General features: G+C 39.4%; 1 protein-coding gene across 2 annotated transcripts in view; it reads right to left on the bottom strand.

The window, feature by feature from the left end:
- The window catches only part of ppm1bb (protein phosphatase, Mg2+/Mn2+ dependent, 1Bb), a 30,087-nt gene that overhangs the window by 7,811 nt on the left and 5,739 nt on the right, over positions 1 to 16,537 (bottom strand). For both annotated transcript variants that reach the window (XM_085361499.1, XM_085361500.1), the window contains exons 2-4: positions 3,699 to 4,541; positions 2,228 to 2,345; positions 1,364 to 1,475 (exon numbers count right to left, since the gene is read on the bottom strand). In XM_085361499.1, the coding sequence (XP_085217625.1) occupies positions 1,364 to 1,475; positions 2,228 to 2,345; positions 3,699 to 4,529 (1,061 nt within the window). In that variant the 5' untranslated portion in view covers positions 4,530 to 4,541. The remainder of the gene's footprint in view (positions 1 to 1,363; positions 1,476 to 2,227; positions 2,346 to 3,698; positions 4,542 to 16,537) is intronic.

Raw genomic sequence — 16,537 nt, 5'->3', positions numbered from 1 at the left:
TGCTAGTTCATAAGCAAAGATGCAGCCAATTTATTTCAATAATGACTAACACCATCCATCGACAGCACAAATTAGCGGGTCAGAAATGAGCAGGCGCGATAAGGGAGTGCGTATTCAACCTACTAAAGTAATACAATGTAAGAACAGGTTTTATCTCTGTGTTTAACGACACAACTCGAGCGTCACTTTAGACCAATGAGCAGTTAAATAAGAATTGTTGCTTTTTTGACGTAAAGGCGGAGTCTTCAGTTACAAATTGTTGGGAATTTTAGGTGGATAAATGGCATCTTTGAATATATAAGGTGGCGTATGGGACTGATTCTGTGAAGCGCTGCATTATAAAAAAATACTGGCACCTATGGTATATACTTGAAAATCCTAGGGGACTGACCTCTAACCTTGAGGTCTAGGTTACTGGGAATTTAACTTGTCTGAGATTTTTTGTAGCTGCACCTATGGGATGAATTAAAAATCATCCCATACAACATTTTCAGACAACCTGACCTCTGGCTTGACGTTGACGTCACTGAGATTCGAACTCAAAGAGAGATTTTTAATGGTAATAATTTGAAAATCTTACGCTCCCCATTCCCAAGTTATTGCATTCACAAGCTTAGGTGTTCATTCGGCCTGTCGAGGCGACGACAAAACCATTGTCATGAGCCATTTTGGCTGAAGGGTAAAAACTATTCCACCTTCTAAACCTGAAATGTGTTTAACATTAACCAGTAGGATGTGCAATATAAGAATACAAAACCTTACTTTCTGGCAGAGCTGCCTGACCCCTGTGTTAATAAAGTTTCTGTTACTGTGCCATGTATATAAAAACGTGTTTTTTACCTGCATGATGTGTGATGGTGCAGGTAATCGAATGTATCATTTTAACTTAAATTTAAGAGCACTTTAATAGCTATATTTAATAGCTGTATTTTGACAGACATTTTAGGCTGCATGTATTAGCTATATACTAGAGAGAAGGTAAAAAAGCAGTCACAAGACTCCTCACAAGTTCTGTGAACAGATCTCTGTTGAATTCAGTTAAATGTGGTTAGATTTTGATTTTACATCAACAATACCAGTAATCACAAAATACCAGAAATATGGTGAGATCAGATCTAACCATGGCACTCCAAAGCATAACCCTTTACTTGCCCTTCATAACGGCGATAAGAAATGTGCTATGAAAACAAAGCTGTTTTTTGTGACTTGTGAGCGAAGGATTCAACTTCTAGTTCATCGCACAGTGTTAACATTCTGCCGATAAATTTCTATGGAATGAATCTATTCAAATTTTCAAGCCTCATAATAATAACTATATACAAGTTTTAAGTGTAGAAAGAGTAGATTTTTGTTGTATATTTACTTGCTGGCCAGGCCTCCACCAGGAGGAAGGTTCGGGATGTTCTCTGAGGCAATGCTCCTTAGGACAGATACCAGGTCAGGGACTCCAGCCTCTCCACAGTTTCCCATAAGCTCTACAGACAAATGGAAAGATGTCAAGAGCTATAATACAGAAAGTTATACACCATTTTTGGAATTTAACCACCACCTTTCTCTACAAAGGCTGAGAATTCACCCATAGTAAATCAGATAAACCCCTGCTTGCCTTCTGCTGCGGCACTCAGTAGAAGACTTCAAATATTTGTAATACCTAAAAAAGACTTATTATGTCGAAGTTATATAGACAGCACCTAAGCACTGTATGTGGCCTTGTGTGTTTCACTTAACCTTTAGAAACAGGCTCAACTATAACTAAACACTTCACAAAAACCAACCACAAGTTTCAACCGCAACATATCAGACGTGACAGTTTAAATACTAACAAGAAAGATGCTGACAGATAAATAGCAATGTTTCTCTTTTTAAACAACAGTATAAAGACTGTGCTGTTGAACACAATAATAAATACAGTACATATTCTAAATTTTGTTATTATGTTTGTGCTAGAGAAAGTTGTTTTTCTGAGCTTGCAAACTTAGCAAATTGTTTTTTAAGTGCATAACCTTGAACTTTAATTAGAAATTGTGTGTGTGTGTGTGTGGGGTGGGGGGGGACTGAATAAGCATACTAAACTCTTCACAGCCTGGTGGTGAGTGAATGTTGGCTTTTATTGAAAGATAAAAGTAAAGAAAAGGGATGTCCTTAAAGGCAAAATAAGAATTATTGCAAACCCAAAATCATACAGTCATAGTTTGCAGGTTTGTTTGTGTGTGTTCAGAATGCTGACCCTCAACACGGGTTTCCAAGTATTTATCCAATTCCTCTTCCTTCTTCACAGCCTCCTCTGAGATCTTGGGAGCCGCAGAGAAACACACCAGCACCACACTCATATTGTCCCTGCTCCCCTGGAGAGCAAAGATTGGAGAGAGAGAATGAAGAATGCGTTTCTTTAGCTGGAGGGCCAGTGTAAAACACTACATTAATTGGCATTTATAGGACACACACAGTTCCTTGGCCTTTAACCAAATGGGTAGCCACCTTGTCATTACCTTGTAAAACTCCAATTGGTCACAGTAATGTTCTGTAAGTGTACAGTGTCTCATACATCACAAAAGCCGCTGCAGTGGAGGAAATTTATAGCAGCGTGTGGCGTACAGCAAGGTAAAAATAACCAAGGTGCTGTGCACTCACTGATTCTTGGAGTACCCAAGACACAAAATAAGTGATGCAGAGTGTAATAGTCTAATAGATTCTGCTAAAGCCATTGGATAATGAGAGAATTTAAAGCACCAGTGCATTATTCATCACATTGTCTTTCACTGTGAGACATAAAGCATTTTAAATATTTAGATGTGTATTATTTTTGTTACACTCAGCTGCAGTTGTCCATCTTTTACTTTAATATGCTATATTTGGTCTTTTTATATGGCATTAGATTTCTATTACGAAAAGTGGCAGCTGTTTCCCACAAATACACTTCACTTAGGCGAGGTGCCCAGGCATGTGAACTGCTGTCCAAGTGTTTCTGACAACTCATTTAGCACTTTAAAAAAATCCATCAGGGGCATGACACCATCCATATACTTCTGGACAATTGTTCTCTCATATTTGGTAGTTTAGTCAGTGCTAACCCCGACCTGGTCTTCTGTTTCCCAATCAATCAGAAGTTTTTATAATCCCTTATCAGATAGTCTGAGTCTAAGATTGCAGGATGAGATTCCAACAGTAGTCTTTTTTTCTGCTCTGGAGATTCCAGCATAAACCGGACGGCCACTTTAACTGGAGCCTACAGCTAGTGGAAACTCCTTCATATGCTGCTACACTGAGCTCACTGAGTCTTCAGAGTTAAACAAGGACAACCAGCTGCAATTGGAGTCAGTCTTCATTTTTCAAACAGTATTGTTTAAGATGCGTGTCTCTCTGACACCCTCAGAAATAGCTTTTGGATTTACTCTAATAACCAGATCTGCTCTGACATTTGGTATACTAGAGTAAATAGTCTTCAAATACTTTCCCACCAGAGCAAATCAGCCTTCTAAACAGATTATTACCTACACATTCACCAAGCTATTGTTGGTTTGCATGCAACAAGTAATCTTTCAGACATTTGTAACTGTGATACAGCTCGGCCCCATGGAAATACATTAAAGTAAAATTTTGCATTTAAAATCATAATCCTATCAGTAAAACTAGTCAAAACAACTCTGTTTCTGCCCACTTTCACCTTAAATGTACACCATATATGAGAAACAACTTACCTTATGCAAGCAGGTGTCCACCACTGAGTTACAGACCTTCTCAAGGTCGTCACACACCAGAAGTCGTGAATGGACAAACTCACACAGCTCCTCGTTGGACATGACATCCCAGATCCCATCGCACGCCAGGACTATAAACTCGTCTCCTTCAGCTACCCGCTCCAACACACATACCTCAGGCTCGGGGCTCACCAGCTGCTCCGTGGGGCCCTTACCATCCACACATTTGTAGTCGTAGTCCCCCAGGGCCCGGGACACAGCCAGGGAACCGTTTACCCTCTGGATCATGACTGAGCCGCCAGCATTCTGGATGCGCTCCTTTTCACGTGGGTTGCAGGGCTTGTGGTCTTGGGTGGAGAAGCCCACCTTGCTGTCTCGACTAAGCACAGCCCGTGAGTCACCGCAGTTAATGAAGTAGAGGTGGGTCGGGCTGAGCAACACGCATACTGCCGTTGATCCGCTGCGGTCCAGGCCCTGCCGCAGGTCTGAGAAGCTGCGCATATACTCGTCAATGTTCAGGAAGCCAGAGCGGATGCCGTCTTTCACGCCTTCCACGGAGCTGGGTCCTGAAGCAAATTCAGCCCCTCCTGACAAGATGTGCTCCAGCAGGTGACCAGAACAGTAGTTGGCCACCCGGGAGCCAGCGTGACCATCGTAGACAGCAAAGAAAGACCAGTCGGTGAGTCCATGGGGAAGACCCACCACAGCTGTGTGGGCGTCCTCCATTTCCACCCTCCAGCCTTGCATGGAGCTCAGGCCGTAACGCAGCCCATTGCCCTCACCGTGGGCACTATGTTTCTCCGTCTTCGGCTTGTCCAGGAATGCACCCATTGCTGCCTATAGCTAGAGAGTGGAAGAGAAGAAGGCAACTCAGTAAACATTGCACTATAAACAGCAAAGACAAAGAAAATAGTATCTCTTGCACAAAGTCAGTAACTTTGACCACACCATAAACACCAACTTTGTAAGTTTTTGAGTTAGACCTATAGCCAGTGCTCCCACACATAGACTTTCCTATAGGTAACGACCAAGGTATGTTAGTCCAAGTAATTCTATCATGTTTCTGTATAGTAAACATTCCACTCATCCTTTCAGTTTTCTGTTTCCCTAATGACAAACTGACTAGGCAACTATTGTGGTAGTTCTCAATATCACTGAATGTCTTCTCCATAATGTCTATTGATTGGATAGACTGTTTCATTTTCATTTGGCTGTTTAGCGGATCATCTACCTCAATCTCACGAGGTAGCTTGGATAAAATGAGATGGCTACATCAGCAAGGGCGCTATAAGACCTTCTCCAAATTGCACAACACTGGACATTATATTCTTCATTTCCAGTTAATACTTGTACAGCTGCTGTTATTGTGTATATATTTATTTATATTTCTTCATACATTCTTATATAGTTCTATATTGTGTATTTTGTTGTACAGTTATTTTATTTTCAACTTTAATTTATATATTTTATCTTATTCTTTCCCAGTTAAATTTACCCTTCATTCTAATTTGTGTTGTACAGTTATTTCATTTTTAACCTTAATTTATATTTTATTCCCTCCTAGTTAAATTTACCCTTTTTAATTTTTCATATTTATTTCCTATCTTATTCCTTTTTTTTTCTTTAGGTCACAAGCAGTTGTCCAAGCATTTCACTACATATCGTACTGTGTATGACTGTGTACGTGACAAATAAAATTTGAATTTGATTTGAACAAATCAACATGTGAACCAAAATAACTGCCCAAGATGGAGGCAGATGATCAACTGTGGTAAACACTAGCAAGAAGCCAAAAGAAGAATAAGACGATGGATTTTTGTTATAGATAATTTAAGAATGCGTTGGCACACACGTGTGCACCCTGTGAAAATAATTATTTGGACAGAGACAACTTTTTACTAATTTTGGTTCTGTGCACTACAGAGTCTACACATTATGTCCATGTACATAACTGGAACATGTTAGTGTTCAAAGATATATAGAACTAACTGTATTCCAGTTGTGTGGGAAACCCTCTGCACTGATAAACTCATTAAGTTGATGCATGTTATCATATATGAATAACTGCACATACTGACCAAAAAACTATACATTGAAGGTCTTCACGTCAGTTCCAAATTCTAAACTTTAACTCCCATGTTGTAAAATGTAATAATCCAGAATTGTTCAGACTATGCTTAGAAAACAGCAATACTGAAATAAACAATTAATGACTGCATTTATAAATCTTATTGTACACGTTTGATAAAAAGCCATTTTCAGTTCACAGATCACAACTTTGGCAGTTCTATAACAGAATAGAGATGGCACGATACCACTTTTTTATGTCCGATACCGATACCATAAATTTGGATATCTGCCGATACCGATATGAATTCGATATAGTGTTTTTTAATCAACAAAACTGTTTTTTAAATATCTTGCTGCATTTTGTATAAGTTCATACTCAAGTTTAAAACAACAACTACACTAAAGCTATTCTGTTATACCTGTATGCAAAAAAAAATATTTCATAGTTCAGCAATACTGATCAATCTAATAAACTTAAACCTACACCATCCTCCCTATTCTGGTATTTTAAAGAGTACTTAGCATATATATTAAGCAACCTAACTAATAGAGTTCCAACTCCCAGCAACAATAAAAATAAATAAATAAAAAAATAGGGAACCACCCCTCACGCTCCACCTCATGATGCTTAATCGACGTAATCAACCTTAATTTGATGCAGTGTGAAAAAAAAAATGCACAGAAATCAATTATTTTTCAAGAAATATTAAATAGATTCAACATCTTTCTTCAACAAAATTGCAGACTGCACAGATGGTACCTTCCCAAAGGAAAAAGTACTATAGCTTACTAGGGTATATATATTAGACTTAATAGTTACTATATACAGTAATTGACTTCTATTCATTTTACATCAAATTAAAACTTTGGGTGTCAGATAATTATTTATTAAAAGCTAGACATTTTAAATGAGAATAAGAAAGAAAAGTATGTCTTTGTGCCCCCTTTTCCCTGTTCATGCCCTATCGGCCCCCCTGGCTAAACTTTGCTAGATCCGCCCCTGCACAGTTACCAGCGTCAGCTACGTAGAAAAAGATCCTCGAGTAGAAAGTAATATTAAATACATTCTAACAATAGCTGATCAAGCTTAAACGTGCTGCTGTTGTTCAGCCGCTGGTTTCCTCTTTCTGGTGCAAAGTGGGCCAAAAGCAAACTAGAGTCACGGACTCGCGACAGAAAAGCCGATCAGCTGATCGTTAAGCAGTTTCATGATTGAAGTAGCAGCAAGAAGAGGCAGTCGTTTGTTAAGCTTAACGCAGGAATGCTTTACAAACATTCAGAGATGGACTTACACACTTGCTTTACTTCTCTCGGGATAACTTTATCGGAGATGAAATGCCGGGTTGCTAGCGAAGCTCCACATGCTATCCAGACCACCGACAGGTCCCGCATGCCACAGCCGCTCTATCACGTGATGCATACTGCTCCAACGTGCTAACGTTCTGAGGTGAGTTACGGCGTGTTGCAAGTTTTGTGAGGTGCTTTCGTGATATTTAATGGATCGGATTACATTTTTTATTTTTCTCCGATATCCGATCCAGTAATTTAGGTCAGTATCGGACCGATACCGATACGTAATATCGGATCGGTCCATCTCTATAACAGAACACAACATTCTAAAGTGCATATAATAATGTGCTTTGTACTATAAATCTCTCTAAATCACCGGTTTTTGATGTCAGTAGTTCAGTAGGTTGCTTCATACTGTGAGTACTGAAAGCTTTTAATTACTCAATGGAGGGTGAGAGCCAGAGATCCTGACAAGACAAAGATAGCTGAGGAGGAACCACAGAGTCGAGGATTACACTGTGGAAGCTTCACCCAGCACACAGAACCTCTTTCACTCTGAACACACAGTAACTAATACCATTAGTTAACTTGTTGTCGGGAAGTGGAGAGGCATTACTGAATCAGCAGGGCATAGATTCTCTGCTGCCAAGAGCTGAATTAAATCTCACTTTGAGTCGTGTTTGGTCTTTTCCTCAACATAAACCTTGTTCACTTAAAAAGAACCGCAGAACCTCTTTGTCCATGAGTTAATCACAATCAGCCTTTTAATTATTAAAGCCAGTGGCGTCAGGCGGGCAGACGTCATTAGTTCTTAACATTTCAAGGCCCTGTGTATCCACGATTTCAGGAGAGATTTTACTGCAGTGGAAAGTTAGCAAGTATGCTATGTTATGATGCAACAAATGCAGAGAAACTGTAAGACTGCTCATTAGGAAGCAATTTACTAGAAATGTACAAGCTTTTGTCATCTCTGTACCTTGCCAAGGACATTGTGTGTTGCTTTTGCAACAGCTGAGTCGGGCTCAACTTATCTGATGGAAAACCCTATACTGTTAGCACACCAGCTGTGAAAACAGCAGATTCATTTGAAGTCTATACTTTGCTAATCTATCTTTTACTAGTTTACTACCTATAAAAGGTAAATGACAGAGCATGAGAGAAACCATGCTACGTCACTACAAAGGGTCAGCAGTTATTTGAGGTTTGCTACATTACAGTACTTCAATCTTAATCGCGATTTAATGGCAAAGAATGATTAAGTGAGTTGGAAATAATGGGAAAGCTGCATTATAATGTTGTGCTGAAGACATGTCCTTCAAAGATTTTACTGCACTTAGAGTAGGGCTGTAACCCTTCTGAAACTAAGATCCAAATCACCAGACAAACAGCTGTTTGTCCCTAGTTAAATGTCCATGTTCATGAAGAAGTCATCAGACCTAACTCTGGTAACTCTTGCTGACTGTTGAAAAAATAAGCATGACCCAAAAGACAGTTGTGAAGAGTTAATACACCCCATAAATAAATCTCCAGTAATGTAGTGAAATGTCAACATAACTGACATAACTGTTCACTGTTTGTGTGTGAAAAGGTCAAATAAGTACACACACTTACACCCTTACCTAAAGGGCAAACAGAAGGGAAAAAAACTTGCATAACTGCAAATGACAGCAATACCCAAGAGAGACTCTCACATTAAGCTGAAAGTGCAAATAAAGTTGTTAAATCAACACAATTTTTGTTCTTCTGTCCATTTACTAAACGATATTTAGTTAAAGCCTTCAACATTTAATAATGATCCCCATGTCTTCATCATAACTAGGAATAAAGCCAATTAACTACTGGCACAGCACTCAGGCCAAATCCAAGGTAAACGCACTGCTATTGAGACTAAAAAAAGCTGGATATGTTTTAATACCTCTAATGTTGAAATTAGGAACGTTTCTAGCAACTAATTTACAAATTATTTAAAGTAGACAAGGAAACAATAGCTGACTAGTCTAAAAATAAGAACATACTAAAAAGATCATCAGATTGGTGAACTGTCCAGGGTGTACCCTGCCTCTCGCCCTATGGTAGCTGGGATACCAATATGAAAATTGGTGGCTAGATCATGATACCCACTACAGTCTCCAAAACCTTCCTTTTACTTTTCTCTGGTATTTTCTCTTCGCATGAATCAATTCAGACCTAAATGTGAGCAACTGCTACAGTATGGGGCGATTCACAAAACGCATGGTTGGTGTTACACTCACGAGATCTCGAAATCAATGAAAAGCTATAAAAATCAAAAGAGCCTTGACTGCATATTGACTTTTCACTGGGTGTTACTTCCCACATGAGTTCGCACACTCGCGCACACACACAAAGACACACAGCGTGACGGCCATGTGCCCAAAAAAGGTTGGTACGTGCAAGGAGTGACTACAGCTGGTTTCACGTATGTGTGTGTGTGCGTTTGTGTCTGCTCTGCGCATGCGTGCAGTGTCATAGTCTATGTGCGAGAAAAAGATACTCTATAAATACGCCAGGATGGTTTAGATTTCATGACTAGGGTGAGGAGTTGAACCATGCCATTGACATTTTTTAAACTGCTTTCTTGCTACGTGATTATGACAACTAGATTTTCTAAATTAAGCTCATATTTTCCACTCTTGTGTAGCCTGTATTTTAATGTACTGTATGTTAAGAAAAAGCACTTAGACGTGCTATGAGAAAGGGACAAACGTGTTATGTTCACCCACAGTGATTCTCTCTAAAAATAAAACAAACACACTGCTATTGCCTAGCAACCACCCACCCTGCAGTGCAAACATCCAGCCTAGGCTTCATTCAGCGACATCCCCTTCTCTATGTCTTTCTCTGTCTAAAAGAAATACACACACACTCTCAGCTGCTTGGTAGGGAGAAGAGAGAGGAGTTGCATCATCCATCCATTAAAGCAGTTGCAGCAGCCAGCCCTGAAAGGAGACATGCAGACTGCAAGAACACATGCAGATATGATGAGGTATCTCTGGCTGATAATGGCTGTTAATAAACTGCTGGCAAAAAACACGTACACAGAGAAGAGAAAAGCTGGGAAATATCTGGACTATGACATCAAACTGAAACTAGCAACTCTCAACTACTTAACCCCCCCTTAAAACTGCTATCACGCATACAGTAACCACAGGTCGAAACAGTCACCCCCGATGCTGAAACACACGCCTGCCAAAAACCACTGGCTTTGAAAAGGGAAGTGGAAGGTCGGGGATTACATAATGCTGCAGAGAGTCCAAATGCTCTGCTCAGAGCAGCCACATTCATACGAAACAGCCATCCTGTTCAATAATAGTAGCTCACAGGTTTCAGCATTATCCATATATACACTATAACTCACTGGTTTTCACCTAATCCGACTGATTTATATAAATGTGTGTGAAGGTTGGTTACAACTTTACATGTTAATAAGAAGAAGATTTAAGACATTTCATTCGCTCCAGGAACTTCAAGACCTTTACACTGCTTCCCGTCTATAAAAGGTTTACTTTGGCTCAAAACCAGTCTTTTGGGAGTGACTGTCAAGGCTAAGAAACCTGTGTTACCTGACCTAACAGAAGTCTATGCATTTTAGACTTGAATAACTTAAACCCCACTTCAAAAATGGCTGTTTAAAATCACAGTCCTATTTTATTCTTTTTATTTTATAAGGAAAAACTCAGTATTTCCAATATCCAATTTTTGTTGAGTAATACAAATTGACATGTGCTCCTGCCTTGATAAATAACAGTGTCTTTATAGAGAGCACAATAAGGGATTACTTTTAAGATGGTTAAAGAGGACACAGCCAGTTAGTCAGTTGCCTGGTGATTACCAATAGCCCAGCCCTTGGGGCTTTATACTGCTGCTGGAAAACATAAGCCTGCTTCATTGACAAGTTTTTCCAAGGTACTGTTTATAAACTTTCTTGACATTTACAAAATATAACAAACCATTATATTTAACTGCTGTGAAGAGCAAAGCCACAGAACAAAGTTGCTGCCTAGCAAATAAACAGGACACAGACTGAAGGAGGCAGCGAGCAGTATTTTCCAAATATACACTTGCCACTCAGGTATACTAATGGCCACCCAAGTATATTTTTATTTTATTTTATTTACACAATGGCCTTAAAACTGATATAGTTTTGAAAGTTCAATCTTTCCACTGACAGTTCTTAAAGTATAGCATTTCCTTACTGCCAGGTAGGTCAGTTTGCTGTTGTGGCAGTCTTCTGTATCATTTAGCTGTCTTGAATCTCTGACTTAAACTCCACCATCTTAATTGCTGTGAGCACTCACTCTAGCCAGACCCTAGTGTAGGTGATGACGTGATGCTGCTATGCTGAAGTTGATGAGTAGAACAGGAACAATCATTACCTGCTGTGAGGTCCAAGATGGTGGAGTTGAAGTCTCTTTGCTGGATACTTAACAAGCTGATTGTCATATTTGCATTTCTTCCTCGTTTATTTAAATTAGCATGTGTAAGCATCAGTTTGCATGTATGCACATGCACAAGCTTCAGCACAAATGCAATAGTACCACTAAGAGAGACTAAATACAAGCTAGCGCATTATCTTAACATTACTATTATTTACTAACATCAACTTCGAAAAAACAAACATACATTTAAATGATTGGTATTCCCACAAATAACTCCCCGTTCTTTTTCCTTGGTGCCTGTACTATTATACAAGTTCAGCATATTCTGAATACCTTTTCCTTATCCGAGTTTACTTACAGCCCCACCAAGCTGTCACACAAAAGTTACTCACTTCATAATTTAACGCACAGTTTCACATGAAAGAGCCAGTGCTGGGAGTATACAGGTTCTGGCAGCAAATGAAGAACAGTAAGATAGGTAATGTCGTCTGTGTGATAAAAAAAACAAAACACTATAGGTTCTAATAAAGTCTATCCAAACCCTGGAATCAAAGCAGTGAAAAGTACCAACAGTAAAAGTTTACAGAATGATCACTGTCATGGTTCTAATGTGAAGATGTAACTATTATTACTAATTTTCTTTTAGTTTTTATATCCATCTATAAATTTTTAAGTTCATACAAACTTACTAAAAGTTCAGAATAAGTCCAGTTGCTTTCTTTTCCAAACTCCTTAGACTACCACGGCCTTGATGACTGAGAACCAACACAGACTTTGATCAGGGGTGTCAAACCTAAGGGACAGGGGCCAGAATTACCCCAACAGAGACTCCAATCTGGCCCATTGGATGGTTTAGGATAATGTGAAGGACGACATTAATTTTGGACTTTTAACTGCATTTTTAGTTTGTTGGACAACTTGTACAGCAAGACCTTCTCCATGGCCATTTATACTCCAAAGAAATTAAGTAACAGATTTCTGTATTTTACTTCTTACAACTTAAGCCCAAAAGTCATGCAGACAGATTTCCTTCATGTACTACAGTACTGTTTACAGTACAACACTGTTGAATTTGCGCTCTTTTTTAATATTAAGAGATCTCATTGATTAAATATGTTGTTACATTTATCATTTAACATCTCCAACACCAATGTTTTGTTATCATATGCAATACAGTTTTAACTATAGTTGTTCAGCTGCAATCCTGGTGGCGTTAAACAGTGTGAGATTAAACAAAGAACAAATAAAAAAATTTAATTTATATCCAGGTTTTAGCTATTGATGTTAAGGCTCAGAACAAGAAAATTGTTTTCAAACTGCTAGCATGTAGAAGGCAAAAAAATAAAAAGTCATAATGAATCTATTTCATATGGATGCTCAGTTAGAAAAAGAAAAAGAAAATATCTGCCAACTGAGGTCCACGGGATCTTCCAGGAATAGTGACACAACAAAAGTCAGCAGGCGGTGATTTCCTGCATGCTGACCTCTCATCTCTGGTGTAAATTGCTTCAAAGCAGGTTAATTCTGCAACATAAGATGGGTGGTAACAAGCGAACCAACCCAACCTCTAATTCTGCTTCACCGTTCTGTCCTCCTAGGGGTCATCTTACTTTATTCTTTCACTGAAGTTGTAAAGCATGTCACTGGTCCATTTGGGCTTTGCCTGGCTTGTCTTGTGAGCATATATGGCCGCCAGAGAGTCTTACGCAGACTGTGCACTCATTTAAATACGTTAAATATATTTAACTTATTAAAAAAATTATAAATTAATGAAGGATCAACAAACGCAATACTAGAATACTGAGTTTTTTCACCTCTCTGCTTATTAGCATAAAAGGAGCTAGCAAGAATAATATGGCTATCTTACATCATTTACACTTTCCTGGATCTTTCAATCCACATGTTGAATTGATGACCACCAAAAGGAAAATTACTGATAAATATAACTCGATCTTGTGATATTCCTTCATATTTACATAGTGAAAGGGAACCATGTGAAAGCATCATTAAACTAACAGCTCAGGGAGGACTGTGGGATAGTAAGTGAGGACTGAAGAGGATACGGCGTGTCAAATTTCACAGCTGCATTTGGAGGAGCCTCTGGTACGGGACAGCCTCGTCAAACTGCGGGGAAGCATTCAGTCTTGAGTTACGGACTTTGAAGCAAGCATACCCCGAATAGGGAAACAGCTCCTGTTGTGTAAGTGGTCCGGAGCAACAGTACTGGCCACACCTTTATGTTATATCTACTCATACCCCTGAACATAAGGTTACATGTTTATATAGTCTTGTTTATCTTATCTGATATTCTTAACGAAGGCCTGTACTGAAGGCATTTTTAAGCTTTACATTTCTTTTATTACACACAGAACAAAAGGTTCACATATCCAACTTTTGTTCATCTGCCCTTTGTGCACTAATCTGCAGCAGATTGCTTCAGAGAGGGGCATTACGCCTCCTGAATGACAGCAAAAATAACTTCGGTGTACAAAGCTCACAGGTAACATTTTACACTGTCAAAGTGCTTTTAAAGAAAACAGGTGTTACAAAAAACTAAAGTCAAACTGGCAGGTTTCTGCAATCCTTCAAGACAAGAGCATGGAAATGGGCCATGGGCCGTCTACCGCCGCACACCACAAAATCAAAGCCTAATACTTAACAAGACTCATAAAATCTGAGGCAGGAACCACAGAAAGAATACAACTAAAAGAAAAGCACCAATCCAGTACTTATAGCTCTTTTTCACTAGTACCGATCCGACTCGACTCGAACGTTTCCGTCGTTTTCCATTGGAACTCACTACCACCTAATGTGTGTGGAGTCATTATAGCAACATGGCCGAAGGTCCTGGTAACCATCTCAAAGTGCAGGAAATGGAACATAAACTGGAAGGAAGAAGAGAAATGTAAAAAAGAAAACCACACACATGCACGCATGTACACACAAGCTGTGATAACGAGGAAAACACCATATTATTACTCAGGCAGAGAATCATAATGAGCAAGCTAGAAACAAATACAACCTATAACATTTTGTTTCATGGACATATCATGCTTATCACAGTTGTTGAGATCTGGGAAGGTCCACCTTAGGCTACGCTGCATATTTAAAGCAAAACTATGAATCAAAGATAACCGAATCCAAGCTTAAGCATTACTTTACAAGCCAAGAACATCCAACATCCAACTTTTTCAAACTCTGCTGGTCTCAACATTGTGTCCAATATGATCAAACACAGTGTAAATAAAGCTTTAAAAAAATTCCAGCCTTTACAACGAAACCATATTTATTTCTAGAATTCTGATTAGAACTCGAATTAGAATTTACTTTCTGTAATTTTGATTAATATTAGACGAGTATTATAAAGCACAAACATCAATGCAGCAATATTAACAGCAAAACACCTGCTTTCACTTTCCTAACCTAACAAGGCTTATGCACTGGGGATGTTTAATAATTTATCTATTTTCTCAGACAAACATCATTAATGGGAACTGTTTTCCTCTTAACTGTTAACAATGAAATTTAAAAAAAAAAAAAATCATGGAAATGTTCAAATGTCCACTATTGGAGGTAAATCATTCATTCATGTGACTGAGGTTATGCATGACTCAGCCCTCTCCTGCTGGTACAGATGCACATTGCTTTCTCTTTAACCGTCACTCTGTCTGCCTTCCTCTTCTCCTTCTATGTGCAAATCTGCACATATGCAGCTCTGCTGTGCTGTAAGCCACCACACATTTAGCAGTTAGTGGCTTTCAGATTATTCACTAAAGCGGTGCAAACTGCTCTCTACAATGGAGGATCAATGCGGTCAACTCGATGCCTACAGTTTCTACCAGTGCACAGCTAAAGCTGATAAGATCTGTTAAACTCTAAAATAATCTTGTTAACTATCTTCAGTCTTTCACTGACACTGGGTTTCATCTGCTGCTTTTGACTTTGCACAGTGAGTGCTGACTCAGGTGAAATAAACTGAACTCATCTCATATCTGACGAGCGGAGCACAAGCCCAACTAAGTGATGTCATTTACTGGTCACCTGGATACCTTATCACTAGGGGTGCAACGATATTCGTATCGATATTGAACCGTTCGATACAGTGCTTTCGGTTCGGTACGCATATGTATCGAACAATACTAAATTTTTAATTTATTTTATCAACTTTCCTTCTGACGATGCTGTCTGTGTTGAGCGCTCAGTGAATCTGCGTTCGACTACTCCGCCTAGGCTCGACAGTGCAGCCTAGGCGGAGTAGTCGAACGCAGATTCACTGAGCGCTCAACACAGACAGCATCGTCAGAAGGAAGAGCGCAGGGCAAGCTAGCGAGACAGAAGTTAAGCTCTCCTTGTAACATGGACCTCCCCCACCCTCATTCAGATCTGGCGTTTGGAATTATTTTGGTTTTCATGTGATGTATGACCCTGAAGGTAAGCGAGTCATGGACTAAAGTAAAACAGTATGTTGGATGTGCCATGCAATGCTCAATTACATGGGTGGGAACTAGTGTGTTAGCGCAGTTAGCTCGTTAACGTGTTGGCCGTCTAGCCCCATGCACGGGGCGATCGGCGGTAGCTCGTTAACGGAGATTTGCCGTGTTGTGGCGTTAAGGTCATTTCAACGAGATTAACCTGAAAGCACTAGTGGGAACACAACGAATATGACTGCACATTTACGCCGACATCATCCTAGTGCAAAGACAAAAACAACAAGCATGCTACTAACTTTAGCCGAGTCATTTAGACAGCTGTTAGCACATGATTCTCCTTATGCTGCTGAGAATATAGCCCAGAAGAAGCGGATAGTATAGCTTTTATTTTGGAAAGAGACATTTCTCTGTAATAAACTCTCTTTTCCAAAGATGAGTGATTCCTCAATCAGATACAGGGCTTGCAATATCGCTAGCCCGACGTCCTGGAGCTAGCGATCTTTTCAGTCGGGGTACCAAAATCTATCTCTGCCCTGCCCGTCGGGCTATTGTAGGAAGGAAAAATATATGTCAATGCTTTTGCATTCTTTCAGAAATGTAGCTGGGTAATTATGTCATTGGCATCGGTGAGCCACTGTCAATATGTGACATA

The sequence above is a fragment of the Diplotaxodon limnothrissa genome, linkage group LG8 (genome assembly GCF_057381915.1).
Source record: "Diplotaxodon limnothrissa isolate DT_005_m linkage group LG8, D_limnothrissa_male_GT1.1, whole genome shotgun sequence".
In the NCBI taxonomy this organism is placed as follows: domain Eukaryota; kingdom Metazoa; phylum Chordata; class Actinopteri; order Cichliformes; family Cichlidae; genus Diplotaxodon; species Diplotaxodon limnothrissa.
This window is presented reverse-complemented; position numbering and strand designations above follow the sequence as displayed.